The sequence below is a fragment of the Selaginella moellendorffii genome, unplaced genomic scaffold (assembly GCF_000143415.4).
Source record: "Selaginella moellendorffii unplaced genomic scaffold, v1.0 SELMOscaffold_45, whole genome shotgun sequence".
In the NCBI taxonomy this organism is placed as follows: Eukaryota; Viridiplantae; Streptophyta; class Lycopodiopsida; order Selaginellales; family Selaginellaceae; genus Selaginella; species Selaginella moellendorffii.
In genome coordinates, this window is record NW_003314306.1 from 599,312 (window position 1) to 626,981 (window position 27,670).

At 45.7% G+C, this 27,670-nt stretch overlaps 6 protein-coding genes and 1 long non-coding RNA gene across 9 annotated transcripts; 4 read left to right on the plus strand and 3 right to left on the minus strand.

The window, feature by feature from the left end:
- The first annotated feature begins 3,280 nt into the window (after window positions 1-3,280).
- LOC9656319 (protein farnesyltransferase subunit beta) lies at window positions 3,281-5,768 on the plus strand. Its single transcript, XM_024685719.1, has 14 exons — window positions 3,281-3,396; window positions 3,465-3,551; window positions 3,603-3,708; window positions 3,760-3,795; window positions 3,852-3,934; window positions 3,997-4,053; window positions 4,116-4,167; window positions 4,213-4,277; window positions 4,324-4,380; window positions 4,434-4,506; window positions 4,557-4,646; window positions 4,714-4,959; window positions 5,014-5,454; window positions 5,514-5,768. Exons 1-13 carry the CDS (start codon window positions 3,299-3,301, stop codon window positions 5,251-5,253), a joined length of 1,290 nt encoding a protein of 429 aa, XP_024541487.1. The 5' UTR covers window positions 3,281-3,298; the 3' UTR covers window positions 5,254-5,454; window positions 5,514-5,768.
- Window positions 5,769-5,997: 229 nt separating this feature from the next.
- On the plus strand, window positions 5,998-8,346 carry LOC112350090 (calphotin-like). 2 transcript variants are annotated; one of them, XM_024685717.1, is made up of 7 exons: window positions 5,998-6,078; window positions 6,134-6,271; window positions 6,324-6,893; window positions 6,934-7,056; window positions 7,110-7,144; window positions 7,201-8,076; window positions 8,138-8,346. In XM_024685717.1, exons 4-7 carry the CDS (start codon window positions 6,951-6,953, stop codon window positions 8,210-8,212), a joined length of 1,092 nt encoding a protein of 363 aa, XP_024541485.1. In that variant the 5' UTR covers window positions 5,998-6,078; window positions 6,134-6,271; window positions 6,324-6,893; window positions 6,934-6,950; the 3' UTR covers window positions 8,213-8,346. The 2 variants fall into 2 exon arrangements, with proteins under 2 accessions (XP_024541485.1, XP_024541486.1); XM_024685718.1 differs by having other exon boundaries at window positions 6,942-7,056.
- A 9,779-nt stretch (window positions 8,347-18,125) lies between these two features.
- LOC9655874 lies at window positions 18,126-18,701 on the minus strand. Its single transcript, XM_024685667.1, has 2 exons — window positions 18,450-18,701; window positions 18,126-18,399 (listed from the first exon to the last, which is right to left on the minus strand). Exons 1-2 carry the CDS (start codon window positions 18,615-18,617, stop codon window positions 18,247-18,249), a joined length of 321 nt encoding a protein of 106 aa, XP_024541435.1. The 5' UTR covers window positions 18,618-18,701; the 3' UTR covers window positions 18,126-18,246.
- Window positions 18,702-18,742: 41 nt separating this feature from the next.
- LOC9656320 (cysteine desulfurase, mitochondrial) lies at window positions 18,743-20,398 on the minus strand. Its single transcript, XM_002980654.2, has one exon. The coding sequence runs from the start codon at window positions 20,382-20,384 to the stop codon at window positions 18,957-18,959; it is 1,428 nt and encodes a 475-aa protein (XP_002980700.2). The 5' UTR covers window positions 20,385-20,398; the 3' UTR covers window positions 18,743-18,956.
- An 81-nt stretch (window positions 20,399-20,479) lies between these two features.
- Window positions 20,480-22,104, plus strand: LOC9656321 (UDP-N-acetylglucosamine--peptide N-acetylglucosaminyltransferase). Its single transcript, XM_024685620.1, has 9 exons — window positions 20,480-20,800; window positions 20,855-20,977; window positions 21,044-21,096; window positions 21,149-21,290; window positions 21,355-21,450; window positions 21,501-21,572; window positions 21,629-21,715; window positions 21,771-21,913; window positions 21,977-22,104. The coding sequence occupies exons 1-8, from the start codon at window positions 20,516-20,518 to the stop codon at window positions 21,873-21,875; spliced, it is 963 nt and encodes a 320-aa protein (XP_024541388.1). The 5' UTR covers window positions 20,480-20,515; the 3' UTR covers window positions 21,876-21,913; window positions 21,977-22,104.
- On the minus strand, window positions 21,920-25,483 carry LOC9655875 (protein LONGIFOLIA 2). Of its 2 annotated transcripts, XM_024685619.1 has the most exons (5): window positions 25,306-25,483; window positions 25,147-25,247; window positions 23,111-25,087; window positions 22,870-23,053; window positions 21,920-22,806 (listed from the first exon to the last, which is right to left on the minus strand). In XM_024685619.1, the coding sequence occupies exons 1-5, from the start codon at window positions 25,448-25,450 to the stop codon at window positions 22,046-22,048; spliced, it is 3,168 nt and encodes a 1,055-aa protein (XP_024541387.1). In that variant the 5' UTR covers window positions 25,451-25,483; the 3' UTR covers window positions 21,920-22,045. The 2 variants fall into 2 exon arrangements, with proteins under 2 accessions (XP_024541387.1, XP_024541386.1); XM_024685618.1 differs by having other exon boundaries at window positions 22,870-25,087.
- On the plus strand, window positions 24,772-26,609 carry LOC112350072. The gene is made up of 8 exons (XR_002993626.1): window positions 24,772-24,888; window positions 24,946-25,107; window positions 25,170-25,417; window positions 25,481-25,847; window positions 25,948-26,007; window positions 26,068-26,138; window positions 26,202-26,294; window positions 26,359-26,609. It is a non-coding gene; the product is annotated as an uncharacterized LOC112350072 (long non-coding RNA).
- The last annotated feature ends 1,061 nt before the right edge of the window (window positions 26,610-27,670 follow it).

Genomic DNA, 27,670 nt, shown 5'->3' on the forward strand with positions numbered 1-27,670 from the left:
CCTTGACGTAGGCTGGGGAGAACGGGAGCTTGGGGAGAGAAGACGAGCGCGTTACCGAGTCGTAGATGCAGCACCAGTGGCCTGAGAAGTCGACAGCAGTGTAGGGCAGACCGACTTTGAAGCCATTCTTGTTGACGAACATGGCAAAGTCGATCACTCCCGCTAAACTGTATCTTTCTCTGTCCTCCCAATGGAGCGGTGGTAGTTCGCTCCACTCTTGGGTGACTGGATTCCCCACCACCAGCTGAAACACATCATCAGCGGGATCAACCATGCCCCTGTGCGTCCTGAAGAGGCATACCAGGCCACCCGCGGAAGCAACGACTTGAGCGCGAGGAAATTCTTCCGTTTTGTGGGGCAACGGAAACTCCACGCTGTATTTGGGCTGTGATGGATCCCAGGCGTGGCAACGCTCGCCGTGGAAGGAGCTAGTCATAAGCCGCAAGGATTCCTTGTGGCCACTGTTTTGGCACCAGCGGCGGCGAAAGCGTTCCATGACTTGCAAACGGCGGAGCATGCGGTCACTAGTGTGGCCAGGTCCACGTAGCTGAGAAGCGTCTCCAAAATGTCGTCTTGCAGGGACACAGGCGCTTCTTTTCTCCGTTTCTTCATCACAAGAAGAGTGGAGAGAAGCACGTTATGGTACTGCAAAAGGGATGCAGGGAACCCCAAAACGAACGGAAAACAGAGACGAAGACGCCTCTCCCTTCCATATCCTACAAGAAAAAAAGAAGCTCGTTCTCTTTGAAGAAGTTATTCCCCATTATCTGTCCTCACTGGCTTGTGCTTCTCCAGTTGAAACCGAGCTTCTCATAAATCTCTCCAATCCTGATTATCCGGCCTCGTTCCCTCTTTAAACATCTAACAAAAACAAACGCGAGCAAACTTACTTTGATGGCCGATCGTACAATCGAGCAGACAATACTGGGGACGGTCTCTTGTTTTGTTGCCACAAAAGATGTGTTCATACTGAGGAAACATCAAAAGTGTTCATTGTAAAGTCATGGCGTGATAAACAAACACCTGTGACGTTCTTCCAGTCAGATTGAACGTAGAAAACACACGACTTACATGAATCATCGACCACTGTCATGGGAATCCATTTGGGTGCTGTCAAGAGTAAGACTGTAAAGAAAAAGAGAACCTTTAGTCATTGGTGGTCCACTTAGTCGCGGACCTGTAAGTTGATCATGTCATGGTAGAAGTGGGTAATACTTGTTGAAAACTTTCTCTAAAAAGAAAAAAAAAGGAAAAGAAGCAAAGAACCTTTTTTCTTTCCTGTCAAGGTGAGCCTCAGTAGTTTCTGGAATTCATCAATGTAGTCTTCGCTGCTCATGACGATTGTCGCTCGATCCAGCAGCTCTTTAAACATCTACGACCACAAAACAAATACGTGACCACGGTAGCAAAACAATTTCACATACTTATTTTCATACATCGTGATCATTCGCGTATACATAACTCTCTTGTTTCGTCACGACAAAACTATGCCAGGCGTGCTCAATCTCTCCACTCTGCCATCAGTGTCCAAGGGCTGAAGGAGACATTCATAAGTGAAAACCATTTCTTCAGAACACTTTGCGCCATTGTTTCAACCGTTGAAACAATTATTGATTGATTGATTGGGAATCTTACCTCTTATACCCCGTCAGTGGTATTCCTAAAGAGCGTGGAGACGTACTCGGTGATATTCCCTTTGCCGCAAGCATAAAATGGATTTCTTGGCAGTCCAGCATCTTGCGCTGTAACTACACAACTTGTAGTTCCCTGCTCAGAGCTGGCACCAGTATCATTGTCGTGAGCAAGTCAGCTACCTCCGGGGAAGCCTTGAACTTCTCCAGTATTTCATCGCCGGTGGTGGAAAACGCTGCTTTCTCTTCCTCGTCATGGCCACCTATGGAACAAATCCTCGTGAGAGCCTGTAACTGCACCCTCAGCTCCTCAGTGTGGAGATAGAACTCCACAAGTCTGGGATCAAACCGAAGATTCAAAGCCGCTGAGTGTCCCTGCGAAGAAAACGCCTGATTCAAGGGCCCCAGACAAGCGCCGCCACACTTCTTCCTGTGGAAGCCGACGAAATACATCGCTTGGTTCTTCCTTGCCGACTATGGAATCTCACATCCCGCCCTCGTACATGAAGAGCGCTGTTCTGACCTACAAGATGGTCTATGAAGGAAGTAGGAGCAAACCAAGGAGCTGGTGCTGGAGAGCCCGGATTTTTCCCGTCAGGTCTGGATGTTTTGCGATGTCTTGGACGAGCTCAAGATCTTCATGACCGAATCCTCCAGAGAAAGGTTCTGCGGAAAGGCAGTCAAGATGATCGAGTTGGATCCACAAGCAAATAACCCCGCCAACTTGTGAGGGTATAGTACTGAGACACGTGGTGACACGTGGCGGATCTGACTCTCAACTGTATCTAAGCATAGTTTCAAAATGATATCCTGACGCTGAATGGAGGAGGAAGACAAAGAGCCCTTTGATCTGGAGTGGCTCTGATTGTGAATTGAAAAAATCAAGAGTGAGTTTTTTTGTTTATTTTCATATTGTGCAGGCAACCCTAAAATAGAGGTGGTGAATTGCTTCGGGCCTTTATGCTAATGGAGAGATCACATTTGAGTGGGGGAAATGGAGCAAGATGCTGATTCCTGACGGGTCCTGATACACGTTGGGCTGTGTGCAAGTTTGGGTACTTTGGAATATGCTACTACTGCTATTCAACACTAGGTTTCTTAGTGGTTTAGCATTAGTTTCCTTTTTTTCTGATCTGGGATTTATTACAGACTCACACCTTGGATCATAAAAAAAGGAAAATCACTAGGAAACCTAGAAACTTGATCTGCCACGTGTCACCACGTGTCTCAAAGTCCGGCTCCGTTCTAGTCGCGGAGTGGACGCGTGCTAGAAGAGCATCCGAGACGATGTCGCGCGCCGAGATCCGTGCTGGTGACCGGATCCATATCCGGACGATGGATGATCATCGGTCGAGAAGTTCCCTGGAGGACATCTCGGACGTAGATGCCGAGATAGTTGCTCCACAAGTCACGCAGCGCGTCATCGCTCGGGTAGACCGCGGATGAGGCCTCAGCGAGCCGGAGGAGGTCTAGCGAAGAACTTGGAGGCCCGTATTCTCCCGCGCAAATGTGACCATCCGGAACCGAGATGGCGGCGTTTGGATCTTCCAGATGTAGGAGCACCGCCACTGACGCGGCAACGCAGCTCCTCGCCCATGGTGATAAACCCTAAATCCTACATTATACTCGAAGCTTATCCCAGCTAGGGCTTTTGGTGTGGAAGGAGGATGAGCGCCACGACTCGCGAGCAGAGGGCGCTCGAAGCCAAGGTCTCGGATGTCTTCCGGAGCTTCGCCAGTGCCGGCTATCGCAATCGCGCCTTCCTGTAAGCCTCGAAATCCTCTGGACAATCTTCTCTTTCTCGATTCCTGTCAATGCACTTCGTGGCTCTAGGTCGGAGCTATGGCGGGAGGAGCATCTGGATTATCTCCTCAAAGGCATGACTCGCCTGCCGGCTTCCTTCACGGTTCTGGATTCCAGGTTCGTGACAATGTGTGAGAAACATCGGCTTTGCTCACTCCACTCTTCTAGTCGGCCATGGCTGTGCTACTGGATTGTCCATTCTATGGCATTGCTCGGCAGGCAGCTCGATCCAGCGCTCCAAGCAGACACGATCGAATTTCTCAAACACTGCAAGGTTCTTATCAAACTCTTTTGTTTCTCATATCGACTTTAAAACACGATCTAGGATCCTTTGGGAGGCTATGGAGGTGGACCTGGACAAGTAAGGTTTTCTTTCTACGAAGGTTTCCTTTTTTCATTTTTTTTTCCTTACGATAGATTGCACATTTGGCAACGACTTATGCTGCTGTTGGTACGCTTGTTTCTATAGGAGGTGCTCAAGCTCTCTCGTCTATCGATAGGTAATAGTGATATGTGACTCCGGTTTGAATTCAAAAGAGACATGCTCGGCAGTTTTTGGCAGGGAAAAGATCCTGGAGTTTTTGTTGCGGATGAAGGATCCATCATCCGGAGGCTTCAGGTAAGCGCTAACACTATCAGATTAGTGAGTGAGTGATAATTTGGCTTCGGGCGTGTTTCTAGACTTCATGACGGTGGAGAAATGGATGTCCGTGGGTGTTACACTGCTATTTCGGTATGCTGTGAATGCTGAACTATTTGAATCTAACAGTTTCAGCAGGTCGCATACCTGTTGAATATTCTCGTTCCTCCGCTTCTGGAAAAACTCGGCGAATATGTTGCGAGGTTTTGTACTTGTTTGTGTCTTTTCATATAATGACGATTCTAGCAGTTGCCAAACTTACGAAGGTGGAATTGGCGGGGAACCTGGTGCCGAGGCACATGGAGGGTGTGGCTTGATATTTGTGTTTTAAGTCTGTGCTAATGCTCCCTTCGTTTCAGATATACGTACTGTGGTCTAGCTGCTCTTATTATGGCTGATCAAGTGGATTCACTAGACTTGCCTGGTTTATTGGTAAGCATTAGATTATGCTTGGACGCAACTGACATTTTCTACTTTTCTAGAACTGGGCTGCGTTTCGTCAAGGAAAGGTTGAAGGAGGCTTCCAGGGCCGCACAAATAAATTAGTCGATGGATGCTATTCGTTTTGGCAGGTGCGGGCTTTCTTTCATTCGTTTTCTAATGAATTATTGTTCCTCCTTACTTTTGTTGTATGCACAGGGCGGTGTATTTCCATTGCTGCAGCAGGTCGTAACGAAACTTATCTCGCAACAAACTTCCGGATCTTCTATCATGCATGAAGAAATTGAAGACGATTCCGACACAGAGATCGGTGGTATCATGCCCGCGGACATTGAAACCTTTACGGCCGAGAAGCTTTTTCCAGTGAGGAAAGCCAGAAATCAGCAACACAGGCCTTTCCACAATCCCACTGCTCTTCAAGGATATATACTTCTATGCTGCCAGGTATTTTGTTTATCATTCGATTGACCGTTTTTACTCCCTTGTCTTACTGCTTAGGTGCTCAATGGCGGTCTGATAGACAAGCCAGGGAAATCTAAAGACTATTATCATACATGCTACTGCTTAAGCGGGCTCTCTACCGCTCAGCATTGTCTCTCGACGAATCCAGAGGATCATCCTCCGTCAGGTCATGTTTTTGGACCTTACAGCAATCTTCTGGATTCGACACACCCGCTCTTGAATTTCCACATGAAGCGCTACATGGAGGCAGTGGATTACTTCGTCTCTAAAGCTTAAACAAGCTACTGCTGGCCTACCGACACTGGTACTCTCTTCTAGTGTTGGTACTTTTAAGCTTTTAAAATCTAGGCACCAGCAGTACTACCAACAGATAGACTCACGTCCTTGTCCAGACAGCTAAAGGTTTCGTGGCCTTAATGGCACAGGGAGCCTATGGAAACAATCGATGGAGGTTAAACAAAGGCGAAATGCTATCAGGTAGACTGCTTTCTTTTGATAATCTTTGAGCTTTTCTAAGTGTGATCGCGATGTTCAAGACAGGTGTCTGTGTCTGGTCACAACATTAAAAGCTCTGGTAAGCATTGTCGTTCATTTCTGTGCTGCATATATATTCAGTATAGAAAGCAGTGTAGTTGATGAATCGGGCATTTTCATGCTGTTGTGATCAATAGTTTCTTCACGATTGCGCAACATCTTCTGTAAAAAGGACTGGTGAATCCCTTCTGAATCCCGAGTCCCTCTTGAGGTCCAGAGGACAATGTGTGAATAATAAGTCTGGTTTCCTTTTTCTCTAGGCGTGTCGGTTTGATTTCTAGCTGTCATCTGAGACATTAAACCCCGAAAACAAAAGACATTTCGTCAAAGTGCATAGGTAGGTAGGCAGTGTAACTTTCTCTACGTGAGATCTTGGTGGTTGGTATCCAGAATTCTCGCAGAGGTAAATCTCAAGCGAACCACTACAATTCTTCTAAATGAAAACTGACAGATGTTTCGGTGCTGCAGGTGATGGGTCTTCTCTCGCATGAACAGCACTGTTCATAAAAATTTCTCCGTCTTTCTTGCAAGAGAGCTATCGTAATCGATACGAACTTCTCGTTTCCGGTAGAGGCAAGTCTTTCTCGAAGCTCAAAGTGCCTTATTTTTCCATTGTGTGCAGCGTCACCAGCCGAAATGTATGCACCATAATGGCAGTCGCGTTGTCCTGAAAGCACAATCCACCCACTTCGGCATAATCAACAGACCCATTGCTTTCCGGGGGATTACTAGATCGTTCACGAGAATGGTCGAGCGGAAGGTACCGTCTTTCAATTACGCCTTAAGTGGTTCTCGGGAAACTTTTCTTGCAGTGTTCTATAAGTCTACCGACCACTGAGAAAAACAAGAATCTGTCCTGGGGGGATATCATGAATCAAGTTGCAAAAGATATGTTCTAACCATAGCTACAGCAGTTCTTTCTTTTATGTGTCCAACAAAGGTATGAGCGAGTAGAAAGCATGCATGCAACGAACTTGCATGGCCCTTCTGGCCGGAAGCGCTTCTTTCTTTTCAACAGCTAGGCTGCACAGGATTGTTGGGTGCACACTGGAATTTTAAAGAGGTCCGAATGAGATGAAGCAACGGCTCAAAGCGGAATATGCTACTGTAAGGCAACAGAATATGCACCTCTCTGACAGAATATGTTTTGGCCTCGCTGAAACAGAGCTGCGAGACGGGAATCTATTCACTCTTTTTACCAGCTGAGTGCATACAGTATTGCTGCTGCCTCATCCCTGGCTGTTCTTAAACCCGCTCGAAATCGCCCTGTGAGTTTGTATAGGCTGTAGTGTAGTCCTTTCTGTGTATAGTCCTCTCTTCCTCTTTGTTTGTATAGTGTACAGGCGATTTCGATCCAAGGAACTTCCGGCTCGTCTGCGGAGGTTCGTCTTAAAGTCATTCTGTGGTTCCATGGCCACTTAGTTTTGCAGAGAGGAGAAATGGCCTTCCTGGCAACAGCAGCAGCAGCAGCAGCAGTGATCACATTCTTCTTTGCCATTGTCAATGTGGATGCTCACCAGAAGATGTCATCGCACGGGATCATTGGTAAGCAGCAAAGATTTGTGGTCCCAGATTTGAAACACATTCTACATTTTCAGGAAATGCTATGGACGAATCGTCCGGAACGGTAGTGGTGAGTTTCTCGGCGATCATGTCGCAAGAGCTTGTTAGTGACGACTGCTTTTTCAGTGGAAGGTCGAGAAACAGGGACTTTACGACTATTTCAAATGCGCGAGCAGCACCAGTAGGAGCAGCAACGCAGGGCATTGCAAGAAACACAGGATCATCCAACGACTTCTTGCCGAATCTCCAAAGTCGAGTCCAAAGCCTGGATCGGGAACCAAGGCAACATCACCTTCTTCAACGCCAGCATTGGCCACTGCTCCATCCACGAGAGCATCTGCGCCCTCCACTGGCACTGTACCAACGGCTCCGGTTGCGTCTCCAGTTGTGGCCGCCGTGCCTCCAGTTGTGACGGCTCCAGTGTCGTCTCCACCTGTGGCAACTCCTCCAGTTGCGACACCACCCGTGGTTATTACGGCTCCACCAGTGGCTACTCCAGTTGTGGCTCCTCCTGTCACTACTCCGGTTGTGGCTCCACCCGTGGCGACACCGGTAACGTCACCACCTTTGGCAACTCCAGTGGCGTCTCCACCTTTGGCAACTCCAGTCACTGCTCCGGTTGTCTCTCCACCTTTGGCTACTCCAGTTACTGCGCCCGTGATAGCTCCTCCAGTCGCGACTCCAGTGTCAACCCCACCAGTGGCTGCTCCAGTTGTTACGCCCGTGGCTGCGCCCGTGGTGACTCCAGCGATGGCTCCAGTTGCGGTTCCAGTGACAGCTCCAGTCGTGTCCCCGGTTGTTGCTCCCGTGGCGGCTCCAGTTATACCTCCTGCGCCAGCCTCGTCTCCAGTTGTGGCTCCAGCTCCTTCTCCGAAGAAGCACAAGAGATCCCCGGCGCCAGCTCCAGTTCCAGTCCATGGACCGCCGGCGCCTCCTCTTTCATCACCGACATCTCCAGCTACCTCAGTGGAAGGCCCTGACTTTGCACCGATCACTACTCCTGTAAGTTCTTGTTCTTCGTTTTCTTTTTGTACATCCTGACTTTGTCCGCGTTCTCTTTCAGAGTGGAGCTTTAAGATCGATGCCCGGATCGCTACTTCTCATGGCGTTTTCTCTGGTGCTGGTGGTATTTGTGTGATTTGTTTTTGGGCAGTTTTGGCAATTTTTTTCTTTCTTTTTTATTTTTAAATTTCTTACCAGGGCGTTCTTGCATGATAAAATATTGAAGTAAAATAATCGTTACCAAACCAAATATAGATCGAGGTTTCAATAGTTGTTGTAAAAGGTGTTAAGTTCAGATTTTATGGGGTGCTTACTAAAATCATAACAAGCAGCAACTAGCTTAGAACCGTGTAGTCTGTCATGATTGTTTGATTGAAACTCAGCTGTCCATCTATATTTTGGATGTAAGCATCCACGCTAATGCTGGATGGAATTGGTTTGTTATGTTGTTTCACTCTGCAGACAATACACCATTTGAATACAATATACCTCTGGAGCTTTCGGAATCGCCATGACCTCCAGTAGACGAGCGCTGCAAGCCAGAAAACTCCAGCAACTCCACAAGAGTCTGAAAAATCACCATAGCCCTCCATTTTAATGAGTTAGCAGTGGAGTTTGCAAATAATTGTGATTTGCTAACCATGCTGCTAGCCAAAGGGAAAAGAAAGATAAAATATAGTTCTTGTTATTTTGGCATCTTAATGATGAGATCCACACAATAGATTTCTACAAGATAAAAAATCTGACCACAAATGTGGTTTTGCTAACTAACATGTCCAAACCTGAAAGATATACATCAAAATCCTATGTAGAGTGGTTGCACCTTCCATAAGATATAAAACTCCTAATGTAATTAGGTACTATTCAACAAACTTTTCCAAAGTATAGTAAAATTTACACTAAACTACCATAGAATACAACTTTAGGAAAACTAATGCATCAAGTGGCTTCACCCTTTATCTTGTTTTATATGTAGTTGAGTTGACAAGTTAGAATCAAGAGTTGTTTCATCCAACCTAAATGGTCCTTGCTATTTTTATATTGCAAAATTTATAACTTTAATTTACCGTCATTAGAATATTGATTATTTTTCTTGTCTTTCTACTTGTTCTTCAGTTGTGAATAATCCACTTTGTAGCATTTAAGCTCGCTGATAACATTATTTATAATTCTTCATAAAGAGTTTTAACTTCTTTGACCCCTTGCATCCAAAATAATTACCAGGTTATGATGTTTGTTATTATCTTTGTGTTCTTGATGGTTATCAAACAATCTTGATTGAAAGACTCCTCAAATGCTTGCAAGACATATATTTATCATTATCAAGTTGACAATCTATATCAAAGAGTTCCTTTAAACTTTTTGTAGGATGAGAATAATAGAAGTGTTACCTAATGCTCTCACTTTTAATGAAGTAATAGTTGTTCTAGTTCCTTGATTAGACTATGGCTAATTAAAAAAGTAAATTTCTCAATTTAGTCCCTTGCCATTATTCTCCATATCATAGTAAGGGGCAAAACATAGAGTAAATGCAACCTTAAACTTTTCCATGGTAGAGACTATTAGTGTTTAAAGGCATGAGTGCTTAACAAGAATTTACATGCTTCTTGCTATTTCTATTCCTATTTTTGCTAAAATTCCAAATAGTTGGCATTTCTTAGCATTTCTTAATTGCATATTACAGCATATAAAATATCACATATTTATTACATGTTTGTGGAGCTTTTGATAATTCCTATCTTATAAATTGTGGTTAGCATCAGAGACTCTCCATAATTAAATTAAAAAAAACAGTTAGAAATTTTTATATGTTTATTGTATTAGAGTTAGGATTAGTTTCTTTCTCAGGGCTAACATATTAGTGTTTTTAAAATCTCACTACCCTATGTTTTAAGTAGAAACTTATAATTAAGTAATATTATTTTAAGATCTAAATTATAGATAGTAATATTTATTATTAGTAATTATTCTCTTACTTTTAGCTAGGTCTGGGCTAAAATTTTAATTCTCTTAAATTATACATATTCTAATTAAAAACATATAACTAATTATGTGTTTTTAATTTAGGATATTAATAAATTTAGATTTAAAATTTAGAATTAAATTTAGATTTAGATTTATATTTAAATTAAGGTTTTAAGAACACTTATATCATATTAATCTGACTTGAAAAATACTGATGAAAAATATATGAGAATAATAATTAATAATACAAATATTTCCAAAACTATGTTCTATATTATAAGAGTTATTTTTAGAATTTCTTCATTTACTTTTGTCTTTGCCTGACTAGTAATAAATTAATGTTCTAAATTTATTAGTATTCCCAAGTAAAAAATAGGTTAATAGATTAATAGGTTAGGGTATTATTATGGATTTTTCAACAACAGCATGGCAGAGAAAGGGTGAGGGAGACCAGGTTTAGAAACTTTAATATTTGTATTATACTTTGGTCTTTGCAAGACTTGGTGAATAGAGCTGTGCTAGAAAGTGGTAAAGCAAGACATGAGAAACTCATGTATTGGAGACAGAAAAATGTTTAACTTATGGTTGGATTATAATCAGGGTTAGCTCAAAGCTTATGTTAAGCTTTGTTCTTTAAATATAGTAGGGTTTACATCCATGACATGGATTAGAAAAAGACTGGCTATGTTGACTGATCCCCAAGGCAATGTCTTCATCCATGCAACTACATATATCCTTAGAATAAGTGCTCATGGGCTTGGGGACTAGAACTATGGGAATTTATTTGTCATGTTCTAGGGTGGTGGGGGATAAACATGATAATTGCATCCTTGGCAAAGCACCTAAAATCTTTGCAATCTAGCTAGTATGAGATTGGAAACAACCAACCATTACATAAGGCCCCCAAAATGATTAGCCTCTAGATGATTATGATAGTGAAATAGAACATGATTAATCAATATATCCACCTGTGGTAAATATATATGGCTATTGTAGTAAAAAATCCCATCTACAAATGAAAAGAGTTTACAAAAAGGCCACTTTAGCATCTTGAGCTTAAAGAACACTTAATTAAATTCATTAAGAATTTTTACTCATATAATGACAAAACTATGTTTGTAACTATGTCACATGATGAACATGAAATAAAGCATCTGCCCTTATATTCAATTTCCTTAGATGATTCTCAATAATATCTATGAGTTTGACCATCCAATGAACTTATATAGTGTTCAATTCATTCTGTGCGTAAATAGATATATAAGAGGTTTGTGCTCCATCAATACCATAAATACCACATTATAAAGATAGTGTTTCACAATAACTTCTACACATATTTGAAATATTGTTACTTCACAAGATTCAAAGTCCTTTCATTAAAACTCCCTTAATATATAACATTACACCACAAATCACTTTATAAGGTTTTGATACATTACTAATATGAAGCACTAAACCTCATTCATTCAACAATTATTTAACACCTTAAACCTCTTTTTAATGGTATATTCAAGTGAATGTAACAACCCTGTCAAATGAATGGCCACTTCCTTAAACTTATGTTGAAAATAGTAGTAATAGCTAAAGATATTATATAACTTAGCCATTGAAGTCAGTGTAAGGGAATTCTCCACCATAATCAACTTCCTTGGATATATGTTAACATTCATAAATATCACAACATACTTTACCTCTAACTTTATAATTTTCATTTGCTCTTTTTGTATTAAGTTTTTTGTTATATAATAAAGGAGAAACTTGTGTGAATGCACTTTATAATCCATATTCTTGTTAAAACTAAGAATATTGTCTAAGAATGTTTTTATAAATTTGTGTAGATAATACCTAAACACCTTTGTTATCAACCAAGTAATGTAATTAATATTTGTCAATCTAAACAACATAAATGTAAACTCAAAATGACTGAAGCTCATGTTGAATATCATATTAGAAATAAACACATTATCTATCACAATCTAATAATATTCACTCCTCATATCAATATTAAATTTTGGGTTATTTAAGATATCATTGATATACAGTGTTTTCTTGTTCAAGGCATGATGGTCAATAAATATATGTAGCTTTCTATTAAGAAACATTAGTGTGCCAAATAAAACTTACTTGGCTAAATAAATCTAAATTTATTTAACTTGACTTATTATTAAGTTTTTTACTCCTTTGCATAGCTTAGCTAAAATTAATATTAGTAAATTAGTTTTGTTTATGGCTCTGTGAGTGCATGGAATATGGAAAGGGAATACAGAAATATGCATATTAATTAGCCCAAAAACCCTAGCTTATATACAGGAGCGAGTGGTCCGGATTGAAACCAATTCGACGGCTACCAAAATCCACTACGCTAATATTAGTATACGGCATCGTAGCCGTACACTTGGCCCTCACATCATCCCCTCCTCTCGGAATAATGGAAGGCCGTCAGGGTTCTCTTGTAGATGGGCCGGGATCTGGAGGAACGTCAGGAGGAGGCATCGGCGGGTCTGTAGACGGTATTAACTGCTCCTGATCCCTTTGTATGAAGCGTTTTAACCGCTGCACATGCACAATCTCCGGAGGATCAGCCTGCTGAACGTCATGCCGAACCTTATAAACTTGCGGTCCAACTTGCCGCAACACCCGATACGGTCCTTTCCACTGCGCAAGGAGCCCCTTAGATAAACCACGTACCGTAAGATGGGGAAAACGGACTAACACCAAATCATCCACTTTGTACTCCGCAGGTGGACGATGATAGGAGTTGTAGCGCCGCTGTTGTCCCACTTGTACATGGCCTAAGTGTTCGGCAGACTCTGCTCGGACAAGTGGAAGAATGCTTGTCAAATACCGATCCCATGACCTAGCATCAGGAGCTTGTGGCAATCGCGAAGGTAAACCCAACTCTATTGGTAATATTGGATCATGACCATATAGAAGTTTATATGGTGAAGCACCAATAGAACTCTGCACCCCTGTGACATAGGCATACCGAAGAGACGGCAAATAACCATCCCAATCCGAATGCTGAAAGTTCACATACTTCGAAATCATCCCTTTGAATGTCCGAACGAGCCGTTCCACCAGACCGTCTGATTGTGGATGATAAGCACTCGTAAAAGTGTGGCGTATCCCTAACCGAGATGTCAAAACATGAAATACCTCAGCCATAAATGCAGGACCATTATCCGAAAGAATCCGCTTTGGACAAGAATGCTGGAACACCACTCGATTGAGGAGGAAGTATCCAACAGCAGTTGCAGAGGCACTAGCAAGAGCACCAACTTCCACCCAACGAGTCAAGTAGTCAGAAGCAATAATAACATACTCATTGCCAGCAGTCGATCGTGGAAAAGGTCCCATAAGATCAAACGCCACCAACTCAAACGGACGGGAAACTGCAATTGACTCCAACCGTCCTTCCGCAACACAAGGGGGAGTATTACGAGCTTGGCACCAAACGCAGCTACGCACATACCGGATAATATCACGTCGCATCTCCGGCCAATAGAAAGACTTGCGCAGCTTCTCGGTGACACGACGGTGTCCCATATGCCCACCTAGAACAGGAGAATCATGGTAGGCATGGAGAAACCGCGGAATAAACACCAAAGGTACCACCAGTCGTAAATGATCATCAGGATCCGTCCCCACAAAATAAAGAAGGCCATCTTCAAGGCGATATTGAGAATGTAAATGCCGGAAAGGCAAGTCATCAACAAGTGATGCAGGATTCTCAAACCCATCTCGAAGCCTTCGAATCCACGACTCAATCTTTTGAGCCTCGCAAACCTCCTCAAGAGAAGGCAGATCTTGCTCTGCACCCTGTGGATACTGAACGTCAAGGATAGCAACCGCCGACGGCACAGAATCCCCATCTAGAAAATCCACAGATGCTGGAACAACAGGTTCATCAGAATGATGAGAAGTGAGTGGAGAAGGAAGAGGAGCTCGAGAAAGGGCATCAGGATCAGCCATAGAACTCCCTGGGCGATGAACAACATCGAAATCATATATCTGAAGCTTCAAAGCCCATCGAGCCGTATGACCAACCAAGTTCTTCCGCTTCAATAATGAAGTAACAACAGCATGGTCACCTTCAAGTAATGTCCGAGAACCATGTAGATATGCATGAAGTTTCTCGAAACCCCAGACTGCTGCTAAACACTCCTTCTCCGTCGTGGAGTAGTTCATCTCCGCTGGTTGTAATGTACGGCTTATGTATGCAATGGGATGGCGCTGACCAGGCACACTCGAGCTCTCTTGCATCAACACACCTCCAAGACCAATGTCAGAAGCATCCACGCGCAAAATAAAAGGTCGAGTGTAGTCAGGATATGCCAAATTGGAGGAGTTGTCAATAGCTCTTTGAGATCCACGAACGCCCGCTCACAATCCGAAGACCAGATGAAAGATGACGTTGATGACTTCAGCAACGCTCGCAATGGTGTAGTGCGATCGGAAAGATGATCCACAAAACGACCAAGATACTGCACCTTACCCAAAAAGCGCTGCACATCATTCACACACTTCGGAGTAGGGAACTTTAGAATAGCCACAAGTTTGTCAGGGTCAACTTGCAAACCCTCACGAGAAATACGGTACCCAAGATAAGTTGTGTCCTTGGACCCAAACACGCACTTTGACCGCTTCAACTTTAAACCAACGTCGCGTAGCCGATCCAACACTTTACAAACATCACGAACGTGCTCCCCCCACGTCCCCTCCGAGTGGATCAAGACATCATCAATGAAGTCAGCAGTCACCTCCGGCATATCGCAAAGAACCTCGTCCATCATCCGCTGGAAAGTTGCTAGAGCATTGTTCAAACCAAACGGCATCACCAAGAACTCGTACAAACCAAATGGTGTACGAAAAGCAGTCTTAGAAATATCTTCTTCGGCCATCGGTACTTGCCAATACCCAGAAGCAAGATCTAGCTTGGTGAACCAACGACTTCGCCCCAGACGATCCAAGAGATCAGCAGTGTGAGGAAGAGGATACACATCTGGGATTGTCACTTCATTTAACGGACGATAGTCAATGCAGAAACGAATACTCCCATCAGGCTTCGTCACAAGATGAGGTTCACATGCCCAAGGACTCCGCGACTTCCGAATAACACCCTTTTCCAGCATTTCCTTGACGTTTGCTCGTAAAATTTTGATCTCCTTAGGTGACCGACGACGAACAGGAACCTTGATTGGACGAGCATCCCCGGTGGGAATTGGATGACGTGTGGCAATCTTGGCCCCAGACGATAGATCAAATTCAAAGAGATCAAAATACTCCTTCATGAGCTGGTCAACTGCTGCAACACAAAGATCGTCGGAGGGATCGGAAAAGGGAAAAGCAGAACAAGATGGAAACACAGAAGGAAAGAGTGGGGAAACAAAAGTAATGGAAGCAGAGGTAGAAGTAGAGGGACGAAGAAGTATGGACGTGAGAGGAATAGATGAAACATAAGGAAGTATGAGACAAGGGGGAGAAGCCTCAAAGTCACACTTGGCATGATTGCGCTGCAACCAATCCATACCAAGAATGAGGTCAAAAGTTTGACTCGGCACCACCCGCAACGACTGCAATTCAAGCTCGAGATCGCCCACACGCACAACCAGGTCCACCTCATCCCGTGCACATGCATGTGAACGGCCGTTGCCATAAAGAATGAAAACTGGTTCTGCCGCATGACGCAAGTGTAGACGACAACGTGTGGCAACAGGTCGAGCAATAGAAGATAAACTCGAACCTGTATCAACCAACACGGAGAGAACAATAGGAGACTTCTTGTTATAAAAATGAGCTTGGAAAGTAAACACTGGATGAACTGGTGCCGAGTGAACCCCTTGATGATACTCCCAAAAGAAAGATGGAGGGGTCATTGATTTATTCGCGCAAAGTCCCTCCGTTACTCGCGCGACTCCTCGTTTCCCGAATGCATCTCGGTGTCTAAACCTTCCACTGCAGCAGCACCCAGGGGACGTTGCTGACGCCAAGGTCTCCACCCAGGAAATGGAGGTCGCCAATCCGGAAAACGATAGCAACGCCGATAAGTATGACCAACTTCATCACACGCCCAGCAGCGAATATCACGGCCACGACCACGTCCTCGCGCTTGTCCTTGGACTCGAGCAGCAGCAGCATCAACCTCCATTGGAACAGGACCATCACCCATAGGAAGTGGAGCAGAAGGACATGTAGCGAGAAGTGGAAGAGGCGATGTCTCATAACGTTGTGCCAAGCGAAGAGCATCGTCAAGGGTGGCAGGAGCAAGTGCATGCACAAGTCCGACAAGATCTTGACGAAGTGCTGGCCACAACATTCCTAGCTTGATCCGCTCCGACATATCTAGCTCCGCACAAAGCAAAAGACTTCAGAAACGAACGCCAAATTGCATCACCAACTCCGATGGCCCTTGGTGAAGATGATGCAATTGTTGGAAAGCATCATCGCAATCATCGGCATATCCGAAGGCGCGTTTGAAGACGTCTGGGAGAACACTCCAATCCCCACGAGTAGCTGCGCTCAAACCATTGTACCACTGCAACGCCGTCCCTTGGAGACACGTGGGAAACTCACGCAACCGTCGAGCATCATCCCAAGAATGATATGTGGCAATCACCGTAAAGTGATCGAACCAATAGTACACATCATCCCCAGGATTCCCGCGAAAGAACTCCGGCCGAACGCGAGGATTGGCACCAAGAGCAGGAGGAGTTGTACCACGTGCCGTGAACGCCGCCATCAACTGAGTTTGGTTGTTCAATTGCAAGCGCATAGCATCAAGCAATTGAACCAACTGCTGCTCTAGAGTCAAAGGAGGAGATTGCGGATCGGCCATGAAGATGAACAAAAAAAAAAGAGCAAAAGAAGAGAAATAACAAAAAAGCTGGAAAGAAATGGTAGATCTAGACAATGCAAAAAGCTAGATCGAAACCAAAATCCTGAAAGGAAAGAACAAAAGAAAGGAAATGGAAAAAACTAGATCTAGACGATGCAAAAACTAGACCGAAATCCCAAATCCAAGCACTCCCCAGGGACAATCAAAGGTGCCCCTCACCTCCACTAATGTGAGTGCATGGAATATGGAAAGGGAATACAGAAATGTGCATATCAATTAGCCCAAAAACCCTAGCTTATATACAAGAGTGAGTGGTCCGGATTGAAACCAATCCGACGGCTACCAAAATCCACTACGCTAATATTAGTATACGGCATCGTAGCCGTACACTTGGCCCTCACAGCTCTAAAATAGTTTCATATTCCACATCTTGTAACAAAGGCAACCTATAAAAAAGTTTAGATAGAAAAACATTAATAAACTCCATAAGTATTTCCCATATTATTATTTCTCCCTCATGTGTTTTCATTTTTTAAGTCATGGAAAAATACAATGTTAAATTTCACCTCCAAGCTACATATATTTGGCACCACTATACTTTAGCAAGATATGTTTAATATTCTATTTTTATCTCTGAATCCACTGTAATAAAATATTTTATAGTGATTTGATAGATGAAATTTGAAACATATATAAACATGTTAAACCACAAAACTTAATCCATTTAGTGGTCTAAAATTTAAAAAACCATGTATTGTTCACATTCATAAAGATTTTCTGGATTATGTTTACATTTTTCTCTTCCAACTTTTGTTTTGCTATTTGTACATAACTATTATATTCCAAGTTTATCTCAGAGCTTTTATAAACCTGATCGAAGTTCAAGCAGTCGGCAATTAACTTGAAGCCCACCAATCTATCATTCTTGCACGAGTTCCTATAGGTCAGATTCCCGCAAAAGTACTCACGTATTCATTCAAGCTAATCGAAGCTTTTTCCGGCCCTTTGCAGTCGGCATACAGCATCCCACTTTCATATGACAAATCATTGCAAGTTTCAAGCAAATTGTCACAACACTGCAGTGTCATAAGCTAGTGATCAGTTTCCAAATTACTTACCAAGCTGCTCTTCCAAAATACCGGTACCATGCTTAGAAATAGATAGAACCACACTGCCATGCTACAGAGCTTCAAATGTAAGAAGTTAGAGAACCCAATCCAGTATATGAAAGTTACAAGGACAAAACAGCAGCCATGAATGCCAAATTATGATTCCTTTCGTGATTTTCGAGACCAAAGAACTTCCAGAGCTGAGTAGATTTTACCTCGAGAATTTAGAGAGCACAAACAATGACAACAATGACAGGTCGATCAACCAGTCTTTTTTTGCGTGCTCTCCTGTCCTTGATCCACAGGAACATTGTGTCTCATCACGAATGGAGGCCGGCATTTCTTCGCCAAGATCTCATTCTGGATCCTCTCCATGTACATCTCCAAAGTCTCCACTTCCACAAGCCTCTTCACCTGCAAAGAATTCACAAAATAAACTTCCATTGGCCAAAGAATGTAGCTACCTGCTCGATGAGCCCCAAAACAGTGGGCGTGTTCTTCACCACCACCGAATGCCCTCGCTTTGGAATCCCCAGCGTCTTCACCAGCGCCGTTCTGTGCTTCTGCTTCGTCCCCGGCAGGCCACGGACGAGCTTCACAACCAAATGCGTGGTCCATGCCGGCTTGCTCATCGCGCACAATCCCAGAACCTCGAATCGATCGAATCGAAGACGCGAATCGAGAGAAAATACTGTAAAACCCTAAACGAAGAACCCTAAAATAAGACCCCTGTTTTAGGGCTCTTCCGCAATTTCCGGGACAAAGTAACTTCGAGTTTATATAGCCTTTAGACTTTACAGAAAGCTCTACCTTTATAAGCTACCTATAGCTCTCTCTTTCCATCTTTTTTTTCCCTTCTATATAGTGCTCTGGGACCACTGAATGTTTGCCCTGCGTGGTGCCTTCTGTGAGAACTTTTGGATCGATCTAGCTGGTGTTCTTCATCATCGAAACTCTTCTCGACCCTTTCTCTAGTGCTGCGTCCACTGGATGCTCTTGAGATCCACCCCGTCCTTGACCATCTCCCACAGCGGGCTCATCTCCCGCAGCTTCTCCACCTGCGTCACCGTCAGCTCGATCGCCCTGTCGATCTCCTCCACCGTCGTGAACCTCCCGATCCCAAACCGGATCGAAGTGTGAGCCATGTCCTCGTCCACCCCGAGAGCTCGCAGCACATAAGATGGCTCCAAACTCGCGCTCGTACACGCGCTGCCGCTCGACACCGCCACCTCCTTCAAGCCCATGAGCAAGCTCTCGCCCTCCACGCACGCGAACGAGAGATTCAAGTTCCCGGCGTAGCGGTGCTCCATGCTGCCGTTCACCACCACCGCCTGGAGCTTCGCCGTGAGACCATCGTAGAGCCGCTTCTGCAAGGCCTTGATGTGCTCCTCGTCGTAAGCCATCTCCTTGAGAGCTATGTCGCAAGCAGCTCCCATCCCCACCGCCAGCGGCGTCGCCACCGTGCCACTGCGAATCCCCCGCTCCTGTCCGCCACCGCTCATCTGTGCTTCCACTCTCACCCTCGGCCTCCTCCGGAGATAGAGCGCTCCCACGCCTTTGGGCCCGTAGATCTTGTGACCACTCAGCGACATGAGGTCGATCTTCATGTCGTTCACGTTGATCGGGATCTTCCCGGCGGCCTGAGCTCCATCGGTATGGAAGAAGACTTTGTGCTCGCGGCAGAGCTTCCCAATCTCCTCCACCGGCTGGACGACGCCGATCTCGTTGTTGACGGTCATGACCGAGACGATGGCGGTGTCGGGCCGGATGGCGGCCTTGAGCTCGCCCAGATCGATCAGCCCATCTTTCTTCACCGGGAGATAAGTTACCTCGAATCCCTCCTGCTGGAGGTGGCGGCACGAATCCAGCACGCACTTGTGCTCGGTCTGGGTGGTGATGGCGTGCTTCTTCTTCTCCCGGTAGAAGTGCATCACTCCCTTGAGCGCGATGTTGTTGGACTCGGTTGCCCCGGACGTGAAGATGATCTCTTTCGCGTCGGCGCCGATGAGCGCCGCCACTTGCTCGCGCGCCTTCTCCACCGCCTCGTCGCTCTCCCACCCATAGAGATGCGTTCTCGAGTGTGGATTGCCAAACTGGTGGAGATAGTAGGGGATCATCGCGTCAAGAACTCTCGGATCCACCGGCGATGTCGCTTGCATATCCAGATAGAGCGGCCGCCCGGCAATCCTCACCCCCTTCATCTTCACTCCATCTTCGTCCGTGGAATCGTCGATTGGGGAGGCCGCCGCTGCCGCGGCTGTGGATTGAGACCTACCGCCATAGCCGCTACTCAAGAACAAGGCGCCAGGAGGAGAAGTGGTGGATTCTAGCGGCGATGAGTAGCTGAGAGCACTCCTCCGCCACGCCGCCACTGCCGATCTTGCCGCAAAACGCTTCATCGCGCGCTCTACAATCCCTAGGTCACATTATTGTAAAGGATAAAGGAAGAATCTACTAGGGAGAGAATATGCTATTTCATTCAGAGTATATTCTTTTCTTCCACGCAAGCCCTAAGTTTGATATTCTTCTCATGGCTCATGGCTTATGCTGCGCCTGGCGGGAATGTCGCTCGTCGCTAGGGCATTGGAGCTCGCCGATGGGCCGGAGCGATGCGAGGAAGGGAGCTAGGAGGGGATTGCTGCTGGGAGCATCGATTTTCTTTACAGGGTTATGCGCCGTGGAGAGGCGGACAGCGCTCGCCTGGTTTCCGGCCAAGATCGATGCCGCCAGGGCTCCACAGCACCCGTTTGATGCTGCCGATCAGAGGCTCAGGAATGCCGCCATGACATTCGAGCAGGCGCTTCGATCGAGCACTGTGAGTCGTGAAACTAGTTTTTTCGTTTTGTGATTGAGTGTAATGGTCTTTAAGGTTGAAGAAGAGGAGAGGCTGTGGACGAAAGTGATTGATAGCTGTGAAGGCGTGGATGCCGAATGGGTTCCTGATATTTTATCTCGGGCTTACGGCAATAGAGGAAATTCACGCAGCAGACAGGCATTCTTCTCAAATATTCTTGAATCAAGCCCAGTGTTTTTATACATTTTTTTTCCTTTTCTGCAGGGAAAAATCCAGGAAGCTCTCGCAGATTATGATCGCTCCATACTTCTGGCTCCGTGAGTAACTCTTGCTTAAGATTGGCAAGTATGACTACTCTACGTTGATTAGATACGCGGTGGATCCTGTGTTGAACCGAGGAGTAGCGTTGGAAAGTCTGCGCATGTTTGAGAAAGCCACGGCAGACTACATAGCTGTTCTTCAGAGTCAACCAGATGATCCCGCTGCATGGAATAATCTTGGAAATGTTCAGGTGCCTCTTCTTTCTTTGTTTTGAATTTCTTCATTGAGTTCAAGTTCACGTGATATTTCTGTAGGGAGCTCTTGGCCGCTGGAGCGAAGCTCTTAAGTGTTATGGAAAGGCCACTAAGCTCTCCCCTCAATATGCGTTTGCTGCTGGAAACTATGCGTTGGTTAGTGTCATGCTGCATTGGAAATTTTATGTGCTGTTTACTACTTTCAGGCTCTCTATCAAACAGGCCGAGAAAATGAAGCAATCAGACAATTTCGATCTCTTTTGAGAAAGTATCCGGAGGTCAGTTCAAGAACATCTTTTGTAACTTTCTGATAACAACTTCTGATCGACGACAGTTTCCAGATATAAGAGCAGCACTAGCTGTTTCATTGTACGCACAGGGCTCAAGAGCAGAAGCGGAAACCAACTGGTCGCGGCTTGAGGTCAGAGTCTAATGGCTTTGGAACCAAACGTTAACTTTATTTTCTAACCTTTCAGGATGGACGCTACAAGGATCGAAGCTGGATTCGAAATACTCGCAGATGGCCGCCCAAGCTTGCAGATGCTTTGGATGCCTTTCTAGAGATACGGGTGCCAGTTTAAGCAGGAATCATGTTCTTGACGAAAACAAACTTATAAAGGTCGGATTCTTCAATGGTTTTCATTGCGGCAGATTTACATATATTAACAGTTGTGTTCTGCAGAGCTGGAAAAGTTGGAAGAATTATCTATGAAGTTAAGTAGGATAATACGTCGAAGCTATGTCGGGAGCTCTATCTGATGAGGCTGTAGGCCAACTCTTCAACAAGGCTATTGAAAATACTTCCTTCAACCTCGGCACCAATCTTTCGCAAGTCGTTGCTGGTGTCCATCCACTGATCGCTTATATTCACGTCTCTCTCCACCAAGTTCTCGAGGGAGTAGTCGACGGTGTCATATTCGTGGCGGTACAGGGAGATCGCCTTGTCGATTTCGTGTAGCAAGTATTTCCCCGAAGGAATGGGCCTGATTCCTTCCTTTCCTGTGGTAAGTGATGGACGGTCATCCCACAGGTGCTGAAACTTCTGGGACAGGACCTCGTTGACAACGTCGAACAGCATCTGCCTGTGCAACGTCTCCGGACGTCTTTGTACCTGGGTAAAGGTTCTGCCAATCTTGAGCTTTCTCTGACTTCTGGAACTTCTTCTCTTTCCAGGTTGACAGGGTGACGGTTCCTCAGAACAGACGTAGTCCTCCTCGAGCTTGGCAAAGAGATATGGATCGATGGGATAAGTAGGGGAGTGCCAGGCGAATAACGAGCCGAGGGAGTTTGAGAAGCCTGAGGCGTGGATGAGCTTGGAAATGTATAGGTGGTCTTGGCTGGTCGGGGAGCAGTGTCGACTTCTGAGGGGTGCCAAGGATGAAAGATCAGCTTTTGCAGCCGCCGGGGAACTAGCAGGAACAAATTCTTGTTTTTCGGTCGTCGCAAGGTGTCCGACGTTTTGAGTTCTTCCAGACTCGTCCAACTTGAGACGTTCAAGACGCATTTGAAGTTCTGCAAAGCGAAGCGATGGCTGCTCAGTATGGAACTATCAAGGCTAAGAGGCCGAGGATTTACCTTGCAAGTCGGAACTGGCATCTTCGAAGCTTACAGGACTGGGACTTTCTTCGATGAACCCCCTCTCCAAGACGGAAACAGGACTTGGTTGCTCAGACTTCTCTGTATGGATATCGGAGGACGTCTCGAGATGGTCCAGACCTCCAGTAATATCGAGGGACAGGAACCTTGGGGACTGATCGAACTGAGCAAAGTAACTCTCGTCAGTGGAGGAAGGATGAATGGCAACGGCAGTTCTTACCTTGTCGGAATTGCAACGTTCGTAGGAGCCGGCGAGCTGGGCCTCCGTTTCTCTGAAAGTCCGGATGTAGTGGTCTTCGAAGGCAGAGGAGACCGAGTGTTCGATCGTCCTGCATGCCACCTGTTGCTTCTCTGGGGACGGCTTGACGAGTTCTGATGTGTCCGAAGGTGTCCGGGTGTGGCTCTTCTTCTTTCCCAGCAGGCTGCTCTTGAGACTCGAGAATTTTCCTTTGGGAGTCGAAGCTGTCGAAGTGCTACTGCTGGCATTATCCGGGATCGATGAACGGCTGCTACTGCAGGAATGTGTTCGCTCGAGAACTTCGGCTGGCCCCGGACTTTGCTCCTCCACAAGACTGGAAACTGACTTCGACCTTACCAACAGCCTTGGAGAGTCATCGGACGCAGATTTCTGGGCATTGTCTCTACTGAAGAGCTTCAACAGCTTACCACCTTTGTGCTTCTTCGGCTGTTCATATTCCTGCTGCTTAGCTGCCGGTACGATCTCAATCTGGATGCTGACTGACGAATCCCTGGACGACTCATCATCGGACTGATTCGCCTCGGCGGCCAGCTTAAGCTTTTGCATGAGCTGCTTTCGTCCTTCTTTGCTGCTGACGTTGGCGGCGGGCGCTTTGTCCCTGTTGCTCAGCTTTGGCGAGCTCGGCAAGCTTGCGGTGGATTGATAAACTTGGTAGTCCTTCGGATATCTTCTCGAGGATGGTTCCGATCCTTCGCCACCTCCGACTGCCATCTCAATTCCATCGAAGCTCCAAGTTGAAGCTGCTGCCCGTGATCGAGCTTTACTGTCCGCCTTCGAGTTCTTCTGCTCCAGCTCTTTGGTGACGTTCTCTCGAACTTGTCTGGCGATCTGCCTGGCCATCTCCCGTGGGTCGGTGGTCGACGCGCTGACATTCTTCAAGCAGCGGCTCTTCTTCACGCCGTCTTCTGCAAGCTCCATTGAACGTGGAGTGGTGGGAGTCCGTGCTGGAGTGCCGTTCGGTTTCGCGTTGGGCTTGAGGAGGATGATCTTGCTATCGTCTTGAACTTGGCTCCTTTCGATGCTGCCTTTTCTCTGCTGCTTCTGGACGACTTGCTTCTTTGCGCTACTACCCCTGGTAAGCTCGCGATCTTTTTTGGGTTCTACCAACTTCCTGGAGAATCCAATGTTGTCTTGCTGCTGTGTGACGATTTCTTTAGGTGTTCTGTGCAGAGACCTTGATTTGTTCCTCGCTTCTTCTTCCGCCGCTGCTTCTTTTGTGGCCAAGGCCTGTAAGTCATATACGTGCCTTGCGAAAACAGAGTTTGGTTCTTGAAGAAATTTGACCAGAAACTCTTTGTTGGATTGCAGGAACTGGATGGCGTCAAGCATCTCCTTCGGCTCCCCGGGTTGACGCTTGGTGTTCGTGACTGCTTCCAAGAGTTTCTCAGGGACCGAAATGCCAGAATTGCCGACTTTTGCAGCTCTCTGCTTCATCTGAAGCGAGGAGAATTGCTCTTCCATCTGTGACTTTCGGTGCCGCTGGGCCTGGAACTCTTGCTTCAGTTTCTCGAGCTGCTTCTCCTGTGGATGATCGCGAAACGGCAGCACGTCAAAGAGAAGAAACTCGTCCTGCTCTGTTCTTGGAGGCCATTCCTTGAGCTTGGAATTGCCGTTGCAGCTGAGTTGCCTTGTCAACTGCTGGTGCCTCACTTGTTCATGGCTGCCGCTGTAGCGCTCCTTGGTGCTTCTGCTGGTGAGAAGGCTACGTCTTTCTGACGAAAGAAGTTGCAACTCCTCTTGTGAGTTTTGCCTTGAAGTTGCTTGCCGTTTTAACTGAGGGAGTGGCTGTTCCGCAGGAAGCGTGTCCAAGCCCATCAGTCTGGCAATTACACTCGGCGAGCGGCATCTGCTGTCCATGCTTGCGGCTGATGGATTTGGGACGGAAACTCGGGGTGGTGCCTTGTCCGTGGATTTTCTCAGCGCAAACTCGAATCCAAACTGCCGATTGAAGACAAAAGGTTAGAACTATACCGCTCCCTTGAACTGTCACTACTTACCGGAATTTCATCGCTCGGTCCAGACGCTGGTACATGGTTTTGCCTCATACTCTCGAATGCTGCACTGGAAATGTCCAAGCTATTCCTGGGAGCTTCAAAACCTGCAAAAAAACACACCTTTGAGCTCGGTCCAAGAGGAGCAACGATGAACAATTCTACCTTCGGAAAATTTCCGCTCGGAGAGCGATTTCCTCGCTACGACGACAGGGGTTGTGTCCTCGGATTCCGGTGCTCCGTTCCAGATTCCGTTGAAGCAGCCAGGGACATCATGGTAAGCGGGAGCTGGCTTGGACTTCCTTCCCATGACTCACACCTCTATACTGCTTTTCTCTAGGCCGAAAACGTTCGAAATTTTCAAGGATTCTGGGACACTCCCTATAGCTGCATTGTTATAGAGCACTACAGAGCAAGCAATGCTGCCGTTGTCGGTGACTCTAGCACAGGAAAGGAAGCTCGATCAAGTCAATGCTAGCACTGTTGCATTGAAAGGTACCACTGCCTCCTAGTCTATGAATTTCTCTCCTAAGGGCTTTGATCTGCGCAGGCTCGGAGAAGATAAGCATCGACAAGCAATTGCGCTGGAGAAGAAGTATAGCAGGCTAGCAGCGCGAGGGGTGAAGTGCAGAGAAAGAAAAGGCGGAAGAACAGAGCTTGTTCTTCACGATAAGAGCGGTCCTCGGTACTTCAAGAGCCTCGTTAAGGTCTGGTCGAGAGCACCCCTTTAGAGAGGACTGCAATTGATTTAATCACTGGGAATGGTCCTTGCTTAGATTATCATAACAAATCGTATCCTCTGTGCAGAGGACAGTGAGAGGTCGGTGGTCTCCTTTCTTCTTCGACGCGTAACCAAGACGTACCGAGGTAACCTTTGCTCCAAGTTTCCTTCTCCGTGTTAGTTATCAAGCTAAAGCATTGTTTTAGATGGATTTGATAAGCACAGATCGCTCAAGGCTGGGATGGGCGATCGTGGTCATCATCATAACAACGAGCAGGTATTTTAAAAAAATCATGTCATAGTATTCCCAATGGCCGTACGCTATGGTGAATGTACGCAGGGAGAATATTCGCAACTTGCGAAGTCGAGAAGAACTTAGAACTTAAGAACTTACTATGCGTAAAAGCTTTCCATGGTGCTTGAGCTTTCAAAGGTTTGCTTTGTTTTCTCGCTACTTTTTTTTATCCTAATTTTTCTTTTTCTTGTTTTCTTTCTAGAGGGGAGGGAGCTTCTTTAACTGCCTTCTGCTCCTCCCATAAAGTGGGAGCTGAAATTTTTTGAACTCGCTTCATTCATTCGGTCGATTGATGCTCTCTGCGGGATTTAATGTGTCGAGTTTTTTGAGTTTGAACGATCCGATGCAAAAATGTCGCCTACGCGCAAACGTGGATTGATTGATGGATGGACTCTGATTGATTGATTTAGATTCAAACAAACTCCACACGACTCGGTTAGGATTGTCAGCCAACATGATGCTAATTCCCTGCTGCGCCTGCGATCGTCTTCACTTGATAGCGTAGCAAGTTAGAGGCTTCTATCAAGTTAGAGGGCTATGAATTGTTTATCATATTGATTAACAACTGTTTATAAGTTTAAACAATGGTAGTGTTTGGTCGTGTGCATGTGATCTTTTGAGGAAAAAACTCGTGCTCACCCAAAACGATTTCGTAGGTGGGATTGGAATCCTCGCTCTGGGGAAAGGAGAAGATCGAACTGCGGGCTATTCCATTTGGCCAGCCAGCTCATGAACATTCCATAAACTAAAGAGATCTCCTCATTCTCGCCCACATGCATCCGTGATATTAGTCTTGACAAAATTATTCTTGTCAGGATTTCCCAAGCTTTATTATTCCAGAGCGAGTGGCCGTAAACAATACTAAAAAGGTGGCATACAACCGAGCAAATCATCGCAGAAGTCCAGCCCGCACAAGGCGATGTTAACGTGGGGGGAAATTACTTGTAAAACATCTCCCAGGCTCGATCGAGACATCGCGCTCCATCACATGATTATCGCTGCAATTTTTTTCTGTGATCTCTCTCCCCATGATTGGAATTCCATCTTTAGTTTTGCTGCTAGCCTTAGTTAAGTCGCAGTCGAATCCCGTCGGCTCGCTGGCGATATTTAGTCCCGATTTTTAACTTCTGCGAGCCACGAGTTTAGAAACGCGAAAGGCTGCGAATTGCAACACATCTTCGTCCGCATTTGTTTGGAGTCACGTTTGGGGGACGCGTGATGCCTGTGTTGAAGCAGTCCATGTGTGCAACTAATGAAAAGGTGGCTAAAGAAAGTTGCTTATCCTCGCCTCCATTAAACTACGTCAACCTCAAGCCTCTCTCACATGGCAATTTGATCATCTAGCAAGCTTAACATTCCCTGTTTGAAAATCCTTAAAATGTTGGTCATCCCACCCTGAAGACTGGCTTCAAGAACGACCTTTCCATGCCCAAGGCGTCTTCCAGATTACATATTATCACCTAATCCTGTTAGAACTATAGAATTATACTAGCTTAATCACCCCCATCGCCATC